Raw genomic sequence first — 22,794 nt, forward strand, 5'->3', positions numbered from 1 at the left:
ATGGCGAACCTATGACACGCGTGTCAGAGGTGACACGTGAACTCATTTTTTTGGTTGATTTTTCTTTGTTAAATGGCATTTAAATATATAAAATAAATATCAAAAATATAAATCTTTGTTTTACTATGGTTGCAAAGATAAAAAATTGTCTATATGTGACACGGCACCAAAGTTAGGGTTTTTCAAAATGCTGACACGCCGAGCTCAAAACGTTCGCCATCACTGCCTTAGGAGAATGACATGACCCTGGCAAAATTTTAGGAAACACTTTGTCAGAAGTGTAGGATAAACTGCAGGCTGTGGTTTGGTTAGTAGTCATAGGATAAATACTACAGGTGTGTTTAAATGTCTTTAGGGACACTGATTCTTTCAGAACTTAAAGAAAGCTAAGGACTAAATCTGACAAAATTATACAAATGTCTATTAGTATCCTTTGACATCTGCTTAATAATGAATGGTAATGTAAAAGAGAAGGTCGTAATAATAACTTTAATAATAACTTACATTTATTGAATGCTAACTTCAGGCCAGGTACCATACATTTTTTTACGTGGGTTATTTTATTTTTATAACAACCATGTGAGATGGGTACTCTTAACTAAAGAGGTTAAGTACGTTAAGTTATTCAGCACCAAGTGGGAGAACCAGAATTTGAAAGTCTGTCTGGTTCTTAAGTTCATTTTCTTAACCTATATTGTGTGACTCCATTCTAGGGCAAATGAGATTATGGGTGAAAGAAACTTAGTTTTGAAAGAGGTAGTTTGCTATTTTTTAATATTGTCTTTGCTTTTCACTTCTTTTATCCCTTCCCTTTCTGAGCAATTCAGTCAAAAAGCATCTGCATCAGCTATCCACCTTACCCACCTCTTTGACTCACAGAGTATTTTGTTGCCTGACCAGAGTGAGGAAGGTGCCCTCAAACATTGTGGTGTTCCTCTTAGGGTGTTTGGAGCTTGGGCGTGGTAAGGAGGGTGTCTGTGTAGAAGAGGGCCTCAGCATGGAGTATGTGAGTTGCAGTGGCGTATGGAGAATGTCCAGTGTGGAGGGTGGTGACAGTGGCTCAGTAGTTTGACAAAGCCCAAATGGGGTACAGGGCATGCATGCAGTGAACAAACGGTTCATGTAAGCTACATACAGGTTGTTCAAATAAGTAAGTATAGTGAATATAGTGGGAGCTTCGTTTCTCATTGTTGGAGAAAGGAGTTTCAAAATGGAGGACAATATAATGAACCATGTGCCTTTGGAGTGGAATTGGAGATGGCAGTGTGAGCTTATAATTTTTAATGTAGATAGATAGATATAGCTAACCCAGCACCCAGTTCTTGGTCTCTGAATACCGTTCTTAATGAATCAGGACTCATTGGAGAAATGGCTAATTCCAGGGCTGGGTCAGTAAAAGTACAGATGAGCCTGGAACATCTTATGTGCAAGAAATTTTTTTAAAGAATTATGATTCAGAATTAATGACTCAAAACCAGCTTGAATGTACTCCACTGGCCAAATCTGGAACAATTTGGCCATCAAAATAAATACTGATGGCAAAATATTATAAATACAACCAACTCATGAGTCTGTATTGAAAAAATTAATGAATACATGGAAAGTTTGATGATGTGAGGGATATTTTTACTGTCTCAAAGTATGTCCCCATGGAATACTTACAAATTACAAAGATTTAAAAAAGGCCTTTATCACCCTGGCTGGGTGGCTCAGTTGATTGTAGTGTCATCCTGTACACCAAAAGGTTGTGGATTTAATTCCTGGTCAGGACACATACCTAGATTTCGGGTTTGATCCCTAGTTGGAGTGAATATGGGAGGCAGCCAATCGATGTCTCTCTCTGTCTCTGTCTCTGTCTCTGTCTCTCTCTCTCTGTATCTATCTCCCTAAATTAATAAACATATCCTCAGATGAGGATTAAAATAAAAATAAACAAACAAAAAACTTTACAGTGGGCACATTTGGCAGTGACCAAAGCAGAACTATCAGTGTGCCAGCTGACTTGGCGCACAGAGAAGAACATGGCATCACTTCTTTAATATTCCTGCCAAAGATGCACACCCTGCATTTAATCATGAGAAAACATCAGACATACTAACAAAATAAGTGACCCGCAATCTTTAAAAGTATTGAGGTCATGAAAATTAAGAAAACAATGAAAAACTACCAGAATGAAACAGGACAACTAAATAAAATTCTTGAGGTATTGCACTGTAAAGGACATTATTAGGAAAAGAACAAAACTTGAATTAGGTCTAAGGATTAGATACACTGTAGTAATGTGTCTGTTAATTTTCTGATTTTGACAGTTGTTTTCTGGTATGTAGAAGAATTCTCTTGTTTGTGAGAAATGCACACTGAAGTTTTTAGACTTGACTGGACATCATGTTGGCAGCTTACTCTCACAACAGGAAAAAGAAATACTTTGTATTCTACTGTACTTAGAAATTTTATGTAACTTGGAGGCTGTTCCAAAACACAGTTAAAAACAAAAAGGATCTCTGCTAAGGGATTGACTTCTTGTTCTGTTGGTGGTTTTCAGGTGGCTTGTAGTTAAAGGGAGAAACATTTTGTATTGCTGTACAAATGCTAATAAGAGGAACCTCTGTAATCAGTCCTGTTTTGTGAATTATTTTATGGAAATGCAGGTACTGAGAAAGTTTACATACAAAAATCTGCCCTTTGGCTTTGTAGGTATGTGTATATGTATGTGGATGCTTTGATCTTACAGATATCTTATTAGCTTTTAAAGGTAGAACTTTATATTTTTTTATGTTCCATTTGAATTACTTTAAAAAATTGTCATTTGCTTTTATTTCTTGGTTCACATTTTATAGATAAAAGATATAATTTAATATTTAATATCTTATAATGGCAAGGACAGTTATCGTAATTTTAAATCTTACTAACAATAATTTTAACATTATTATGAGTGATAATAAGAACAACACCTCTCATTGAGCATTTTGAGTGTTAAGTATTTCTACAAGTTAACCTCTGGATGCTGCATTTTTTCTTCTGTGAAATGGGGACAGTAAGAGTCCCTTTGCCTCATAGTGTTGTGAGGATTACATGTCAAAATACATCTAAAGTGCTTAAAACTTATAGGTGCTTTAATAAATGTTAGCTAATTTATGATTATAATTATTATTATGCCTTATATATGCATTATTTCACTTAATCCTCACAATTATCACCTAAGGTATTATTTCCCCGATTTTACAGGTGGGAAAACTAAAGTTCTTAGAGGATTCTTAATTTCTTTACATTCTTAATGCACTCTAGTTTATTGTACTTCACTATTTAGAACTTATTGTATATGTATTGTTCTAATGCTAGTTTCATTTCTTTAACTATATTAAAAAATTTTAGCTAAGAATTTGAGATTTTTATAGCTCTTATGTTACCTGCAGTGTTGGCACATGCTGGCTACTCAGCAATACTTTCTGAGTAATCATAAAAAGATTGCAAATCACATGCAGTTGCATATCTGGCAAATGAACAAAAGGTAGAGACTTTCTCTACTGTTTAAGAGGTTGTATTCTTTAATTTTTAGGGTGGAGGAAGGGAAGGAAGAAGGAAAGAAGGGGTTTACAAATTCTTTTTTGGTTGCTGCATGTATTTAGAGGTTATAGTAGAAATAAGAATAAAGTTAGATGTAAAAGATTATTTTCATGAAAAATTAAATGGAACATGTGACATAATTTTTCTGGATGTGAAAATTCATTTTGTATAAGCCTTGTTGTGTTTAAAAGAAAAGGAGAGTAAATATATTTAATTACATATATGACATTAAGTTCTTAGATATAACCTAATTTGTCAAGTCTTTTCTGTTGAAAAGGCAAGGCATTTTTAAAAATTTATTTTTAAATATATTTTTATTGATTTCAGGGAGGAAGGGAGAGGGAGAGAGAGAGATAGAAACATCAATAATGAGAGAGAATCATTGATTGGCTGCCTCCTGCACACCCCCTACTGGGGATGGAGCCCACAACCTCGAGCATGTGCCCTGACTGGGAATTGAACCATGATCTCTTGGTCCATAGGTCCATGCTCAACCACAGAGCCACACCAGCTGGGCAAAAATGCAAGGAATTTTAATACACTCTTTAGATAGTCAAAGTATTTCAGCCATGCTCTGCCTTTTTGTAAATAGTTGTTGAAATGTCAGGACATTATCTAGAACTGCTTGGTATAAATAAAGGTCTAAGGATGATTACTTGTAGCAAGGGTATTTAGCATGCTAGTTAAGTAAATTTAATAGGTGACTGAAACACTAACATATTTTACTGTTATTTGTTGGGGCAGCCATTTAAAGATCGCTGTGAATGGTTTTATGAACATTTGCATTCAGGACAAGCAGATTCAGACATGGTGCATAGACCAGTGAGTGAGAATGACATCCTGCTGGTTCACAGAGGTATGCTTACAAAAGAAACGCTGTGCATGTGAGGCCCCAAACACTAGCTATTGTAAATTTTAATATGTACAATTAACCAGTGCTGCATATTTAGATTCCATTTTTAGGAGTAGCTGTGAAGTCGTGTCAAAAGCAAATTGTGCAAAGCTAAAGCAAGGAATTGCTGTACGGTTCCATGGAGAAGAAGGCATGGTGGGTATAAACATAAGTGATGAAGATCAATGTATATAAAAGATTAAAATACACTTGAATAAAATTTAATATTTAATTGGTAATTGAAGAAATTTAATATGCTTTTAATTTTATTGTTTACAAAAAACTTCCCCATCTTATATATTTCTGTTGATACTTAATTTTATTTTCTTGAACTTAGGGTCAAGGCGTTGTGCGTGAATGGTTTGATATTCTGTCTAATGAGATAGTCAATCCTGATTATGCATTGTTTACCCAGTCAGCTGATGGTAAGTTGTACAGCCTCCATGACTCTTTCTATTTTTGAAGTGGTTGTTTGCGGCAGCAGTCTGCGGTGTTTACCTATGCCGCCATCTTGGTCTCTCCGATTCTTAATTTCTTTATTCTTAATGCACTCTAGTTTATTGTACTTCACTATTTAGAACTTATTGTATATGTATTGTTCTAATGCTAGTTTCATTTCTTTAACTATATTAAAAAATTTTAGCTAAGAATTTGAGATTTTTATAGCTCTTATGTTACCTGCAGTGTTGGCACATGCTGGCTACTCAGCAATACTTTCTGAGTAATCATAAAAAAATTGCAAATCACATGCAGTTGCATATGTGGCAAATGAACAAAAGGTAGAGACTTTCTCTACTGTTTAAGAGGTTGTATTCTTTAATTTTTAGGGTGGAGGAAGGGAAGGAAGAAGGAAAGAAGGGGTTTACAAATTCTTTTTTGGTTGCTGCATGTATTTAGAGGTTATAGTAGAAATAAGAATAAAGTTAGATGTAAAAGATTATTTTCATGAAAAATTAAATGGAACATGTGACATAATTTTTCTGGATGTGAAAATTCATTTTGTATAAGCCTTGTTGTGTTTAAAAGAAAAGGAGAGTAAATATATTTAATTACATATATGACATTAAGTTCTTAGATATAACCTAATTTGTCAAGTCTTTTCTGTTGAAAAGGCAAGGCATTTTTAAAAATTTATTTTTAAATATATTTTTATTGATTTCAGGGAGGAAGGGAGAGGGAGAGAGAGAGATAGAAACATCAATAATGAGAGAGAATCATTGATTGGCTGCCTCCTGCACACCCCCTACTGGGGATGGAGCCCACAAACTCGAGCATGTGCCCTGACTGGGAATTGAACCATGATCTCTTGGTCCATAGGTCCATGCTCAACCACAGAGCCACACCAGCTGGGCAAAAATGCAAGGAATTTTAATACACTCTTTAGATAGTCAAAGTATTTCAGCCATGCTCTGCCTTTTTGTAAATAGTTGTTGAAATGTCAGGACATTATCTAGAACTGCTTGGTATAAATAAAGGTCTAAGGATGATTACTTGTAGCAAGGGTATTTAGCATGCTAGTTAAGTAAATTTAATAGGTGACTGAAACACTAACATATTTTACTGTTATTTGTTGGGGCAGCCATTTAAAGATCGCTGTGAATGGTTTTATGAACATTTGCATTCAGGACAAGCAGATTCAGACATGGTGCATAGACCAGTGAGTGAGAATGACATCCTGCTGGTTCACAGAGGTATGCTTACAAAAGAAACGCTGTGCATGTGAGGCCCCAAACACTAGCTATTGTAAATTTTAATATGTACAATTAACCAGTGCTGCATATTTAGATTCCATTTTTAGGAGTAGCTGTGAAGTCGTGTCAAAAGCAAATTGTGCAAAGCTAAAGCAAGGAATTGCTGTACGGTTCCATGGAGAAGAAGGCATGGTGGGTATAAACATAAGTGATGAAGATCAATGTATATAAAAGATTAAAATACACTTGAATAAAATTTAATATTTAATTGGTAATTGAAGAAATTTAATATGCTTTTAATTTTATTGTTTACAAAAAACTTCCCCATCTTATATATTTCTGTTGATACTTAATTTTATTTTCTTGAACTTAGGGTCAAGGCGTTGTGCGTGAATGGTTTGATATTCTGTCTAATGAGATAGTCAATCCTGATTATGCATTGTTTACCCAGTCAGCTGATGGTAAGTTGTACAGCCTCCATGACTCTTTCTGTGACTTGTCACATTTCAAACTACTTCAGTGTATTTTATTCTTTGATTCCTGTAGTAGCTCTATAATATAGGTTGGGTATTCCCATTTCATAGAAAAGAAAACTGAAATTCAGAGTTTTTGTCTATGTTGGCACAGTTAATGAATGGAAACTGACTCAGTCTAGCAGTCTTTCCTCCCAGCGGTTCTCAACCTGTGGGTCGTGAACAATGAAAATACATCCTGCATATCAGATATTTACATTACGATTCATAACAGTAGCAAAATTACAGTTATGAAGTAGCAACGAAAATAATTTTATGATTGGGGGTCACCACAACATGAGGAACTGTATTAAAGGGTTTCGGCATTAGGAAGGTTGAGAACCACTGCAACAGTTGATTATCCAATGCTTGTCTCAAGTACTAGTGCTGCCCCCAAGAAACTTCATTAGCTCTTTATAAACTAGAACTAAATTTATTCACTTTAAGGATTGTCCTTTGGTCTACTTTTCTTGAGGTAAAATTTCCTTTAGTGAAATAGTGATAGTAGATGATGTGAAAATAATACAAGTACTTATTTGGAAAAATTAAAATTTGCTAATCCTATTTAAGTTTCCAAGCCTCAAAATTTATTGGTTATAACAAACAAAGTCTAGAAATCATGATATCAAATCTTAACTTACAGTTTACTTATGTATAGTAACTTAATTTTCAGTCTTTTTAAAATGTCAAGACCTGACAACTAAGAAGTTCTTATTTAACCATTTAATACAGATAAAAAACTCTGTTTGTTGAAATGGTACTTGTGACACAGAACTGAATTTGACATTGTAGGCTAAATGGAAATGATTAGTGTACTGCCTCATTTGTGTGAGGTATAATTAAGAGTTTTGTAACTTCATAGACACATATCCAAGTGAAGGTAGGATTTCAGTTTTTAAATGCTATGTACAGTTGCTTTTTTCCCCTAAAAACTTTTTCTTTCCCATTGTTTAAATTTTTTTTTATAAGGGTAGAGTGTTTCATTACTTGTAGTTCCTGATTGCATCCAACCAAATGAGTAGCACATCTTCTTTGAATAAGAATGACTCTAAGAGAGGCAAGTGGAGGAGGGCTGCAGTGGTGCTAGGCAGCTGTAGATATCCAGCTGTGTGATGGGCTCCTCAGATATACTTGGTGTATTTGAAATTATTTAGAAACTAGTAGCCTGGTGCACGAAATTCGTGCATGGGTAAGGTCCCTAGGCCCGGCTGGCAATCAGGGCCCATCTGTGGGATGACCGGCAGGGTGATTGGGGCCCCCCCATTTGCACCCACCTTGGCTGGCCTGGTGCTGCCCACTCGCTGGCCCCACCCCACACCGCCACCACTGCTGGTTGCCTCCCTCTGTGGGGCAACCGGCGGGGTGATCAGTGGGCCCCCGGTTGTACCCGCCTTGGCTGGCCTAGGGCCTGTGGTCTGGGGGCAGCTCCTGCGTTGAGCGTCTGCCCCCTGGTGGTCAGTGCGCATCATAGCGACTGGTCGTTCTGCCATTCAGTCGATTTGCATATTAAGCTTTTATTATATAGGGTTATATAGGATATGGGACTGCCTACTTTAACTCTGTTTTCTTTGATTGTTTGCTATGAGATGAATTTGTTGAATTTGACAAGACTAATGTGGCATTAAATTTCATTATTTAGGCCTAATCTTTGATGTAAGATTTAGCATTAAAACATTGTATTTTCTTTTTATTTTTTAAAAAATATTTTTATTGATTTCAGAGAGGAAGGGAGAAGGGGAGAGAGAGTTAGAAACATCAGTGATGAGAGAGAATCATTGATTGGCTGCCTCCTGCATGCCCCACACTGGGAATTGAGCCCATAACCCTGGCATGTGCCCCGACTGGGAATTGAACCTTGACCTCCTGGTTCATAGGTTGATGCTCAACCACTGAGCCACACTGGCTAGGCTAAAACATTGTATTTTAGATGCATTTCTTTTCTTTATAGCCCTTTATTCTGAGTCTGTTGTATACCGTTCCATAGCTGAAAAACAGATTTGGTGTGAAATCATTAGTCGAGGTACTTTCTTGTACTATAAATTTATAGTAGAGCATATATTGAAGCACATAGACTATAAAAATTGTGATTTGTCCTTTTTGTAAGCCATATGAGTGTTCTTTTCAGGTTCATAGTATGAACAGATTAAAATCTAGATGAAATTGTTCTTATGTATAGTTGACAAGAAGGGAATTACATTTAAGAATTAAAATTTCCTAAATGTGGGAAATGTTTGAATAGACCTAATGTCTATAATAATGTCTTTAAAACTTGCTTTCTAATTAAATTAAGATACTTAACATTAGACAAGTAATATGCTATAGTGGCCAAGAGTTTGGCCTTTGGTGTTAGGCTCTGCCCCTTTTTATGCTGCTACGGGAATCAAAGGATAAATTGTACAATACAATTTTTCTGAAGCAATGAAAATAACTGGGAGTATCACAGTTACTTTTATTTTGAACTTAAAACATAACAGAATTTATATTATGTTTTAACTCGCTTTAAGTTAAAAACTATTATTTGTTTCCTGAATATTTCCCCCCATTTTTTTCTTTTGATTTCTCTTCTATTCTTTTTAATAACCCAGACTTCCCAGAAAGTACTTACAGAAGGAATTGTACAGACCAAGGGGGGGAAGGTTCAGTTCATCAAAAATCTTTACTGGTTCATCAATAACCCTAAGCATTCACTCTTTTAATACATAAAAAACTTTTGTGATTATTCTCAGAATATTGTATTTTTTGAAATTATGGCTATGTTTATCCTTAAAGTGTTTCTTCATCCCACAGAACTTTGCCTTGACTTTTAATACCCAGTCTTACATTATGATTCTCTAAAGGTATTTCACAGTGAATGATTAGCTTCATGTGGCTCTTTTAAATCATTCAGCCATAAGCTTCCAAATTTGTACCTTATATCTCAGTAAATTGGTCATGGCAATTTAGTCCAATGCCAACTCTGATAAATCAAAGACCAACGAAGCACAAAGGGAATTATTGCCAAAGTACTATGTATACTAAATGACCAAACTTTTCACTCGCTAGTACTTTTTCATTGTTTCTTTATTTTCCTTTGATGCAGTTTCATTAATTTTATCAATTATTTATTTTAGGTAGCACAAGCTCAATAAATACTTGTTGAATGATAAGAGGATTTATAATCCAAGTTAGTGATTATCACAGAAAAACAGGGAAGAAGGGTTACTTAAAGTTGAGGTCTTGGTATTAGGTTTTTTCATTGCAGTAGATATTTTTGAGGCGTTTTTTTATTGTGACTAAATTTACCATTTTAATAATCTTGAAGTGTTATAATTCAGTGGCACTATGTGCATTCATAGTGTTGTGTATCTGTCACCACTGTCTTATTTCCAGATCTTTTTCATATAGGTGGAGTCATATACTCCATTGCTCTAGATTTTGACAGTAATGGGTAACTATTGCCCTTGCCATTTTTACTTTTATACCTCAGAGGTACTTATTTAACCTTGATTATTTGCCATGAGGATGAATTGGTTGACTTGTGGACTTTTGGTAATTTTCTGAGAATTGTTAAAAGGCATCAAGTTCATTGATTAGTAGTTCTATTACTTAAGAATAGTTAGTTATTTTCTTATAGTGCTGTGTTCCTTAAGGAGCAAAAAGTAGTAAATACCTACTGCACTGGGCCTGAATGAGACAATGTCTGCCTTAATTCACAGCCTAGCAGTTATTTATCCACACTGTCCAGGGAACCGTGTGTGTGTGTGTGTGTGTGTGTGTGTATGTGATCTTTTAATATATTATTTCCAGGATCTCTCTGACACATCTTTCAATTAAAATACTTAAAAGTGCAGTTTAAAAGTACTCTAAAATTTTCTCTCTGTACAAAGATGTACTGTGATATATATGTGTGAATTAATGTCTTTTGTACTTCTAGTTTCACTGCCTGTTATATATTTCACAAAGAACATTCCTGTGGAAATTAATACATAACGTTAGCTTTGCTGAAGTTTTGTATGAACAAATTTATCAGCATTAAAATGATGTCTCTTCTGCATATAGATTCTTTAAAATACATTATTTTGTATTTATTTTAATAGGAACAACTTTTCAGCCTAATAGCAACTCCTACGTAAATCCTGATCACCTGAACTATTTCCGTTTTGCTGGACAGATCTTGGGGTTAGCTTTGAACCATAGGCAGCTGGTCAACATTTACTTCACAAGATCATTCTATAAGCACATTCTTGGTATGGCTCTAATTTATTTATTTAAAGTGTTTTTCCTATAGTCTTTAAGTAAATATAATTTGATAAGTGATGCCATTTTGAATGAGAACATTTTTATTTTGCTTAGAGACTGTCTGTGTATGTAAGGCATTTAAATGAGGGCCTGAGGGAAAGAAAAAAACACCTACAATTTTTTTTTTCATTTCAGTGTATGTATATTTATACTAAGAATGTATTTTGACATGAATATACTTAAGAGAATTGGCACTTTTTGAAGTTTATAATAATTTCCTGAATAGTGTTTTTAAAGAAAGATTACATTGTAAAAATGTGGAAGAAACTAAGCTTAAATTAAGCCTCAAATTCAAGAATTAGCATCCATTTACACAATTTTTTTTTTCATTTCAGTGTATGTATATTTATACTAAGAATGTATTTTGACATGAATATACTTAAGAGAATTGGCACTTTTTGAAGTTTATAATAATTTCCTGAATAGTGTTTTTAAAGAAAGATTACATTGTAAAAATGTGGAAGAAACTAAGCTTAAATTAAGCCTCAAATTCAAGAATTAGCATCCATTTAAATCATGCTGTGAATTTGATTATATTTTGCAGTTTTACGTAGTATCTGTAGAGGGCAGTATTTTACCATTAAACAGATAAGGAAAGGCAGAAACATGTAGAATATAACTGCTGTATGTTTATATTTTTAGGTATTCCTGTAAATTACCAAGATGTGGCATCTATTGATCCAGAATATGCCAAGAATTTGCAGTGGATTTTAGATAATGATATTAGTGATCTGGGTCTAGAACTGACTTTTTCTGTTGAGACTGATGTGTTTGGAGCAATGGAAGAGGTACCTTTGAAACCTGGGGGTGGAAGTATTCTGGTGACACAAAATAACAAAGTAAGTATTTGAATTTTTACCTTAGCCACTGTTTGTAACTTGGTCCTGATATTCTAAAGTCTCCTGGCTAATTATTGTAAAGTCTCCTGGTATTAGCTAAAAATTTTTTTACTGTTAGAGTTAATAACATTTTATAAAAGAAAAATATTTTAATTAACCAAACTTATGGTTAAATAAGACTAAAACCTTTTTCCTTTCCTTTTTCCTTTCCTGTAGTTGAGTTATAATTCTAAGACAGCTTTAGAATCACCTACCTACAAAAATAATGTTTATCAAACCATTTTTTAGACTAGCAATTTAGTAAAATATCAAATTTTTTTTTTTTTTAAACCAAAAGACTTGGCCATGTTTTAGCTAAACTCTGAGCCTCAGTTTTCCATTCTGTAAAATCGGGATAATACTACCTCCCATAGAGAATTGTTACTAACATTTTGTAAACCTAAAAGCACATTACAAAAGTTAGTTGTTATTGGATAGTTTTCTATAAAAAATAGGCTTAAAGTTTCAGATATACACAGGAAATTGGAGACTTATATTACGCTATATAATTTTCCTTTTTGAAACTTAGATACTGTTCATATAAAAAACATGAAGTTTAATTTTGGAAAATAAAATCAGGAGCTGAGTTTTCCATATTTATATTTACATTTTTTTATTTACCCTCTCATTTTACACATGAGGATACTGAAGCCTAAAGCTGGGGCCAGAACCCAGGTCTCCTGTCTCCTAGTTTCAAGTCTAATATTCTTCATACTATTTGCAAAATTAATCATGTTAAGGAGGAGCTTCTTGACTTTTAATATAATGAGTCATATGAAGCTCTAGAAACTTAAAATAGTAAAGTGCTTAAATTAGTTTTTAAAATCTATATGAACTTGCTAGTGAATGAAATTTTTTTTAATCCTTCTAATTATTAGATTGTCCACCTTGCAGTGAATTTGTTCCTTTATTTTACAATGGAGACATGCTCTCAATTACGGGAGATGAAGTCATAGAATCTTTATTATAACCAAGTGATTGCTTTTCATGAGAGAATCTCAAACATGATTCCGACCTGTGAATATCGTATCTGATGATGAGTGTATTTGTCTCTCCTCTCAGATATATTTTATATGACAAAGTAGAAAGATCCACTAACAATTGCATGATAGATAGCTCTATTTGTACTTGTTTCTCCTAACAGCTTCCCTCCCACTATGACTGATTTTTGTTTAGATTCATATTTTATTAATTCTTTTACATTTGTGTTTTTTGTGGAAATCTAGAAAGAAGGAAGATATTCAAAAAATAATAGCAAATGAGAATATACTCACACTGAAGGTATACCCTTTATCTTGATTCTACTCTGAGGCTGGAATACTATTATAATATTAAAGAGCTTGAAACTTTTGTTTCTGAGTTTAGTACATTTTTACTTAACTATATTAACTAATTGGTTGATTACAGGCTAAACTTTTTCAATAATTAGTTTGGTAATAGAGCTAAAAGCAGGATCTCAATCATTAATATATAAATTCTCAGCTTTCAATTTTGGGATATAAACATTTTTCACAATAAATTGAGCCTATAATATTACCCACAATAAGAGTCAAGTATAATTTTATATCTAATTGTTGATGCTTAAACACTTAATGCTTATTGAATAAACAACCTGATTAATTTTTAAATATTAAAAATCTTTAGAAATATACTTATAGCTTAAATTGACCACTCACTTTAAAATTGTTAAAGTATTCAATTTACAAATAAAATTTTCAAACCATGTTTTTTACAGGTATTATTCTTTAACATACATTTCTGTCATGAACCTTTGTGTCACTTTAGGGTCAGCTTTTTATCTACTTACCTTTATAGGTAAAAAGTTATAAAGTTGTCATGTTCATCTTCAAAATTTATAATCATATTGAAGCTAAATGACTTGCCAAGCTTGTTAGTAAGAGAAAGTCTATGTAAGCTGATCTCCACATGGGGGAGTCATTTATTCCTAAGTTTTATTGAAAGGCTTTGGTAATTATAGAGTGAAACCAAACAGATGAAAATACCCTTTTTTGAAAAGCAGTAAATTAAAAAATACTATTAATGTAAGGCAGAAGAATATATCCCAGTTCCACATTGGAACTATAATGCTCTTTGAAATTTATTTTGTATCTGTTTTGTTTTAAAATCTAGAGGGTAAAAACAAAGAACCTTGTTTTCACGTTTGAAAATGGCTGAATATTTACATTTATATAGTATTTTTAGTTTTGCTTTTCCCTTTTTTACTTTCACTTTTAAATTCTTGATGAAAAGCTGAAATTGTAGAACCACGAAATCTGGAATAAAAGTGACATTTTTGGCCCAAACCTTAAGTTCTAGCTGTTAGAACTGAATATGACCAGTAAGGGTCAAGTATAATTTTATATCTAATTGATGATGCTTAATACTTATTCAATAAACAGCCTGATTAATTTTTAAACATTAAAAATCTTTACAAACATACCTGTAGCTTAAATTGATCTAGCTGTTAGAACTGAAGAGTAAGCTACTTGGGTTTTAAAAGTTAGGAACACTTTTACAATACTAATCCTCAGGTTCGTTTTGGCTGGAAGGGGAAAACATGGGGGTGGGATGGGATAGGATGTCAGGGGATGGAGGAGGTGCCATGGGAGTTGGATTACAGAGGAGAACCATTAAGTGGTCAGAATGGGAGTAAGGAAGGGGAGAAGGAAGTGTTCTAGGCTTACAAGAAGGCACAGAGTGGACCTAGCATGTGTTTGGGGAACCACAGATAGGTGAGAGTTGTACATCTTAGCTTAGATTGCAAAGTAAGTGAGTGGAAAAAGATTAGCTGAGGGAGGTAGAAAGGGCCAAATTCTGAAAGACTTTAATTCACAATCAGAAATTTGAACATTATTCCAAAGGCTATGGGATGATTGAAGATGCTATAGTGGGGAGTCACATGATCGCATAAACTCAGCTTGGCATGTGAGGAATGGATTGAAATGGGCTAGTACAGATCAGCTGGTAGGTTGTTGTGGCAGTGGTCTGTGGAGCATGCATGGGGGATTTTATGCCAGTGCCAGTGAGGATGGAGAAAAAGATAGCTTTCAAAGATATAGAATTTATGAAACTTAGTAATTGTTTGGGAAGGTGAAAAGAGAACAACTCAAAGATGACTACTGCTTTTGTGGATTGGCCCCCGGAATGACTGTTGTTGCTATCCTCCTCTTCATCAATCTCATTACCATCAGTGTTGCTTTCTAGTGATAATAGGTACGGCTTATTGAGTACTTGGTATATATTTCATGTATTTAAGATGTGCTCTTCGTGCATTTGCATTTCTATTTACTACTAGAGGCCCAGTGCACGAAAATTCGTGCACTCTGGGGGGGTCCCTCAGCCCTGCCTGTGCCCTCTTGCAGTCTGGGAGCCCTAAGGGCAGTGGTTCTCAACCTTCCTAATGCTGTGACCCTTTAATACAGTTCCTCATGTTGTGGTGACCCCAACCATAAAATTATTTTTGTTGCTACTTCATCACTGTAATTTTGCTACTGTTATGAATTGTAATGTAAATATCTGATATGCAGGATGTATTTTCATTGTTACAAATTGAACATAATTAAAGCATAGTGATTAATCACAAAAACAATATGTAATTATATATGTGGTTTCTGATGGTCTTAGGTGACCCCTGTGAAAGGGTCGTTCGACCCCCAAAGGGGTCACGACCCACAGGTTGGTGACCCACAGGTTGAGAACCGCTGCCTTAGGGGATGTAGCAGGCCTAAGCCGCAGTCTGGCCTCCCTCTGCGGGAGGCGACCAGCGGGCCAATCGGGCCGGTGCTGGCTGGTGAGGGGCCAGCCCCGCCCCCCATTGCCCCGCTGCCACTGGTCACTGCCACCCTGTGATCGCCGTCCACTCCCTCTGCTCACTGGCACCGGCCTTTGCTGGCCTGGCGCCGCCCACTTGCCAGCCCTGCCTCCTGCTGTCCGATCGTTCCACCATTCGGTTGATTTGCATATTAGGCTTTTATTATATAGGATAACAGCCTTTTGAGATAGTTATTTCTATTTATTGAATGTGGAAACAGCTTTAATATTAAAAGCATCTGGCATTTATCAGGTGCTTATGTGTTAGGCACTGTTCACAGTACTTCATGTGTATTAACTTCAATAGTCCTGTGAAGTGTAGATATCCTTTTTTACAGGTCAGGAGACTGAAGGGTAAAGGGCTTAAGTAGCTTTCCTCCAGATCACGTGGTTAATAAGTGTTGGAGCTAGGATTTGAACCCAGGCAGTCTATAAATTTCAAGCCTGAGCTTGTAACTATGACATTATTGTTAATGTAAGAAACATTCAAACTTGTGAAGAATTTTTGTGAGTTTATTTGAGCCAAACTGTTGACAGACGCCAGGAAGCAGAATCCCAGCAGATTGAGATAATACTCTGGAGAATGGCAGTTTTGCACCTTGTTTTATACATTACAGTCAAAAGAGGGGATGTAAGTGGGTTACGTGAAATCTATTGGTGATAGATTAGGGAGGTGGGAGTAAGCAAAGCAGAAAGGCGTGGACCTCTGGGATTGGATAAAAAGTAAAATGATAGACACATACTTTTTTTATTTAGGTGGGTGCAGATAGTTAACACTTGACAACTCAATAACAATGAGGAGACTTGTAGTCTCCAGAGCGGTGTCTGTACTTTGAGGGGTTCGGAAAAAGGAAAATTACTTTGACATTCCAATGATGTTATCCTAGATGCAAAAAGACAATAGACAGGCTCAGTTAAGGTAAAGATTGGCCTTTGTCAGGGAAGATACCAGCCTAGTACATGAGTGCCCACCATAAATTGATTTTTAGTTAAAAAATTTTTAATTTCAGACCATCCTTTGTGGTTACTTTAAGTCTCTTGAGTTTGTAAGGCTGCCACGCAGGCCTTCCCTGAGCTAGTCAGGTTAGCATGTGGCCCCTTTTTATCCATGGTTAGCATGTGGCCCCTTTTTATCCACACTATATATTTCTTTAGACGTTAAATAACTGTCTAAGGGCTCAAAATTAGTAAGTGGTGAGCCCTCAATTTAAATCAAGTTCTATATGATTGTATAACTGCTAGCCTCTCCCTTACTAAGTTAGTGAATATGAACAAAGTTGCAAATACAAATTTAGTATGTTTTCCTCCACTTATTTTCATATGGTTAATACCTTGTATTTTATTGCCAGTTTCACTTGATTTATTTCACACACAGACACATTTGATGCACACATAAAATACAGGTGTGTGCATATAGATTATTGACTTAAAGTGGATTCCTTATTTTCATCTTCAGAAAAGTATACTATGAGAAATCATTTTACTATTCAAAACTTTTAAAATAGTTTGAGTCTGAAGTTCTCCATATTGAATATTTGTGTGTATTATTTGATTGGATTTTAAATTATCTTTAGTATTTTCCTGTTTACAAGAAGAACATATGTTCCTTTGCTTTTTAGTTAGTATATTCTAAAATTTTACCAACTCTATGAAACGGTAACCTGAGGAATCACTATTTTCAATGACTAAACTTTTTTCAGGTAAACTGAAGTAATAGGATTTTTACCAGACTATCAATCTTTGTGACCTTGGTCACATATCTAACTAATATGTGACCTTAAAAATAAGAATATACTGGTAAAGAAAAAATGATTGAAAATATTACAGTGCCTCTCTTTTTCTTTTACCTACTTATTCTTACCTGGTATTCTTTTGAGTTCTTGGTGGAGAAGTTTTCAGTGAGAACTCTTACGTACCAGAGCAATACTAATCAATTGGAGAAGCCCAGGAAGGAAGCTTTTATTACCAAGGGATTTATATTCAAACAGTTATTTGAATTATGAGAATAATAATGGCATTGAAACTGTTAATTGCAAAAAAAAATTATTATTCCAGACAGTTTTACAAATATGACCAAGTTTATCGGTCTACTTAGAAGGAACATCTTGGTTTCACTATTAAAATTAATTTTTATTTATATAAATATGGTTTATTTAAATATTTTCCTAGGAATAGTAGAAAAGATTTTCAAGAAGAAAAATAGCTTAAAAAATATTTTAAGTTTCAACATCACTATCGCCCCTAATAAGAAGACATGATTTAGGTCCAAAGCCTGAAAAGAAGTTAGATTTTAAAAAACATTTCTGAAAGGTGATATTATTCATTCCACACATTCAGAAGACTAGGAGATTATTAAAACAAAATGTTTCTGTAACTAGACCTATAACTTAACTGGAACTTAAGGTCAGATGTTGCATCTCCTTAATCTTAGTGGTATTTTTCCCTTTGCAGTTACTTTTTTCTTAGCTATGTTGTATCCGTTATTAGGCTCAGAGGTTAAGCTAGAAAAAAGTTGTTAGGGCTTTTTATTGTTCTTATCTCCATGCTGAGGCTTTCTAAGTTGAAAACTTTCTATATGTTAACATAACTATTTTAGTACAGCACTAACTCAGATTCTTGTATATAGTTAATTTTTCGAGTTATATCTATGGCATCTGGCATTACTTTATGCCCTCGAAGAATTAGCAAAAAACTCACATGAGAGCAAATATGCCATCTGTTGGGGATAAAAGTTTACCCGCCCCTCCAAGTTATATCATCTCTTTTAATACCTTAGAAAAAATGAGATATCAGGTTTGGTATATATTTAATGTTTGATCATGCAACTCTTTTTTTCTTTTTAAAAATATTTTTATTGATTTCAGAGAGGAAGGGAGAGAGAGAGAGAGAGAAATAGAAACATCAATGATGAGAGAGAATCATTGATCGGCTGCCTCTTTTGCACACCCCCTTCTGGGGATCGAGCTCGCAACCAGGGCATGTGCCCTGATCGGGAATCGAACCGTGACCTCCTGGTTCATAGGTTGACGCTCAGTCACTGAGCCATGCCGGCCGGGCTAATCATGCAACTCCTTTTGCCAGTATTTTGTAGACTGATTATCATCTGTGTGTCCACTGTTTCTTTAAGGCATATGGATATTTGATGTAGTTATGAGGGGATAAAGTGTGGAGGTGCATCACTTGGCTGCCTTCATATGTAGTGGGAATGCAGCCAGTGTGTTTCTGTAGCACAGTATGAGCAGTCAAAATGTTAGTGCATAATAATAGTGGATGTTCATTGTAATAATTGTGTCATCAAGAACATGTTAATGGTGTTACTCTATTTGAAGATGTGCTGTTTAAGGAGGCAGAACAACTATTTTAGAAGCAGTTGGATTTAGATTATTTTCTGTTTTCTGTAGATTTTAACTGTTAAACACAATTATCTTTCAACTACCTGGAAAACTTATTTTACTATACCCAGGAGGATTTGTGATGGCTAGGATTTCATTATTTTATGGAGAAATAATTTAGATCAAGATCCATTTTTCAGACCAAGTTCACATTTTTAATTTATTTTTTAATCCTCACCCAAGGACATGTTTTTATTTATTTATTTATTTATTTAGAGAGAAAGGAAGTGAGAGAGAGAAACATTGATCAGTTGCCTTCAATATGTGCCTGACTGGATGGATGCTCCAGCCAACTAATCCACCTGGCCAGGATTTTTTTATTTGTTTGTTTGTTTTCACATTTAAAATACCTTAATATGGAGACTGGTATCTGAAGGAGCTGATGTTCACATATTGATATTTAATAACTATGAACCAGAGTTATAGAAATAAATGTATTGGGTGAAATGGAAGGTAACATGTGAGCAAAGATTACTATACTTCTGAAAACTAATTTCTAAAAATAAAATGTATGGGGAAATAATAAGAATTAATTTATAAATAAGAGATGTGTACTATTCTGATAAATATGGACTAAAATGGCAAATGAAAATAAGTTAAGTGTACTTGAGCAATTCACAAATCTTTTACTTTCAAGCTTCATAATTTAGTAAGGTCTTGAGCAGTAACTATTGAGTAGTACTTTAAGATTGTAAAAACAAAACCTCTTGAATAAAAGCTATTCTTGTTAAGGGAAGATGCGATCTCATATAGCATCTTAAACATATAATTAATGAATGGGTGGAGTAGAAAAATTGTAGTGCCCAATAAGCAGTTTTAGAGCATTCATAAATATTGAGATAATCATGTGCTGATGCTGAATTCACTGCTGGTTATCACTTAGAAGTGTGTTATATATTATTTCTTGATTGGACCCTGAAATTTAGTTCTGTGTTTCTATTTGATTGTTTGATACATGTTTCTGTCTTCCTCTAGTAACTGTCTGTATGTAACTTGTAGTAACCGATTAATTCCTATATAGTGGAAAAAGCCTTTGGGAGGTAGGGAGTGGGATTGGGGGTAAGAATGGATTAAATGGCAGCTTTGGCACCTTTCCCTGTGCCAGAAAGTAGAAGCCAGGTGGGGTTTGGAGAGAGCTGTGAGGAATTCACTGACACTTCTGTAGCTCTGAGATACACAGAGAATTCATAGCCAGTATATACTAGTAACTTGCTGACTCAATGCCTGTGATTTTTTTGGGGGCTGGGGAGCAGAGCATCATGTTAGTGCCCCTCCAAAATAAATAAATAATAAAAGGTTGGTCCCAAAATAGGTTTTCTCCCCTTTGTGTTTAGAGTATTTGTTACTGGGAAGTGAGGATTATATACAATATTCTAGGGGCCCGGTGCACAAAATTCGTGCACGGGGTGGGCGGCGGGGGGGGAGGGTCGTTCCCTCAGCCCGACTTGCACCCTCTCCAATCTGGGAGCCCTCAGGGGAGCCCTCTCCAATCCGGGAGTTTCTGTCTGGCCTTGTAATCATATGAGCGAATTGTCTGAGACCCCAACCCAGTTTGGTTTGGTACTCACAGAATAATAAAGGTCTTTTTTTCTTCTTTGCTCCATTGGTGGAGATTTCCTAGAAGTTGCAGGATATCTTCCTTTTAATTTTTCCTTGACACTCTGACTTTATTTATGTCTCTCACCTTTGCTTTCCTTCCATCCCCCACCGCAACAGTAACTTGCTCCAGGCTCACTTTGCTCTAGTGCAGTGGTTCTCAACCTTCTGGCCCTTTAAATACAGTTCCTCATGTTGTGACCCAACCATAAAATTATTTTTGTTGCTACTTCATAACTGTAATGTTGCTACTGTTATGAATTATAAATATCTGATATGCAGGATGGGCTTAGGCACCCCCTGTGAAAGGGTCGTTTGACCCCCAAAGGAGTTGCAACCCACAGGTTGAGAACCGCTGCTCTAGTGTCTAGGAGATCCCGCAACGCCTCTGCCACCAGAACTACGATTCCCAGCATTCCTGGTGCTCCCCACGCTCTGGGCTTCCGCTTCCTGTCCAGGGGCTGCCATCAGAACTACGATTCCCAGAATTCCTGGTGCGCCCTGCACTCTTGGTTTCTGCTTCCGGTCCAGGGGCTGCAGAAACCAAAAGGACTGGGAACTCCAGCCGCCCCCAGGCTGGGCTGACAGGACTGGACACTCCAGTGGTGTCCCCGGGACCCCAGCCACTCGGCGCCGGCATGCATGCGCGCTGGCCATAGGCTCGGTGTGGGTGGGGGCCCTGACCCGCCATCTTTGTCAGGTTAATTTGCATACTCCTGATTGGCTGTGGGTGTTGTGGAGGGATGGTCAATTTACATATTTGTCTATTATTAGTATAGATTCTCACAAGGCCACATTGTATTCCATTGTGTAAATGTGCCACAGCTTTTTTATCCACTTACCTACTGATGGGTACTTGGGCTATTTCTAGATTTTAGCTATTGTAAATAATGCTGCCATGAACATAGGGGTGCATATATTCTTTTTGCTTGGTGTTCAGGGATTCTTAGGATATACTCCCAGAAGTGGGACCACTGATCTTGATAGCACTGCTTTTTACAGACAGGGTGTGAGAAAACAGTTTAGTGAATGGTAGGGTGCTGGTTTACTGAGGTGTATGAATATTGGTGCCAACTTAATTCTAAATCTTTTCCTCTTAAATGAGAAGTGATTATATCAAAATTATCTTAAGTGTGTGGAATTAAAAAAACAGTCATCATGAAAACTATTTTTTTTAATAGGAGGAGTATGTCCAGCTTGTTACAGAACTTCGAATGACAAGAGCCATCCAACCTCAGATCAATGCTTTTCTCCAAGGCTTTCATATGTTCATTCCACCTTCCCTCATACAGCTGTTTGATGAATTTGAGTTGGTAAGGAAAAACATCAGCTCCTTTATCGCAACACAACAATACAAAACTCCAGTCGATGTAACTCAAAATAATTTTGGAGTACTGAGGTGCATGGAATAATGTATAAGACATATGGTTTAATATTCATGTTTAGAGATTTGTTACATTTGTGATTGTGCTTCTCTTAAGCTTAATAACCATATTAGCAATTCCTTAATGTGAAATGGAATGCAGTGGTGATAAAAATGGAATATTGTTTCCAAAGTACTGTACATGGAAGAAGGTGAGGGTCAGTCATCCCAAAAGCAAAATTCCATATTTCTGAATTTTTTTATTTGGCCATCTGTGGTAAAAAAGAATACCAATATAAACTTCTCATACTTCCAAAGAGAAGACTTTTGATTAAGTTTTTTCTTGTTATATTTGGGTTTTCTTTTCAGCTTCTTATTTCATCATATATATAATTTTATAATTTTCCATTTCAAAACTCTGTGAAGGCCACTCTCTTTGCTAGCCCCCATTCTCTAATGAATGTTTTATTATATTTAATTTGTCTGCCTTTTACTGTGATCCAATGGGATTTCTGCTATTATATGATTTATGTCTGCATTTTCCCTTATTTCCTTTTTCTCTTTTATTTTTGGTACTAAATTGTTTCCAAACTCTCTAAGTTTCTAATTCCTTAATAAAACACAGTATTGTAAATAGAGTATCATTTTTAAAAAGTATAATTTGGAAAATTAAATTTTAGGTCAATGGAAAGTATTGTCGTAAGTGTTTCCCTCCACGTCCTGTGTGGTTCAGGGTTCGGGTCTGGAAGAGGAGCCGCACACAAATGAAAGAGAAAAGACACGAGTTAATTTGGAAATATTGGGGGACCAGGCGGGCA

General features: G+C 35.5%; 1 protein-coding gene across 1 annotated transcript in view; it reads left to right on the forward strand.

The window, feature by feature from the left end:
• HACE1 (HECT domain and ankyrin repeat containing E3 ubiquitin protein ligase 1) overlaps positions 1 to 22,794 on the forward strand; it is an 83,973-nt gene that overhangs the window by 48,154 nt on the left and 13,025 nt on the right. Inside the window, exons 14-19 of the mRNA XM_014531354.1 lie at positions 4,309 to 4,420; positions 4,515 to 4,612; positions 4,794 to 4,881; positions 10,736 to 10,885; positions 11,580 to 11,776; positions 21,795 to 21,926. Of these exons, the coding sequence (XP_014386840.1) occupies positions 4,309 to 4,420; positions 4,515 to 4,612; positions 4,794 to 4,881; positions 10,736 to 10,885; positions 11,580 to 11,776; positions 21,795 to 21,926 (777 nt within the window). The remainder of the gene's footprint in view (positions 1 to 4,308; positions 4,421 to 4,514; positions 4,613 to 4,793; positions 4,882 to 10,735; positions 10,886 to 11,579; positions 11,777 to 21,794; positions 21,927 to 22,794) is intronic.

Source organism: Myotis brandtii, unplaced genomic scaffold (genome assembly GCF_000412655.1).
Source record: "Myotis brandtii unplaced genomic scaffold, ASM41265v1 scaffold8, whole genome shotgun sequence".
Classification (NCBI taxonomy): domain Eukaryota; kingdom Metazoa; phylum Chordata; class Mammalia; order Chiroptera; family Vespertilionidae; genus Myotis; species Myotis brandtii.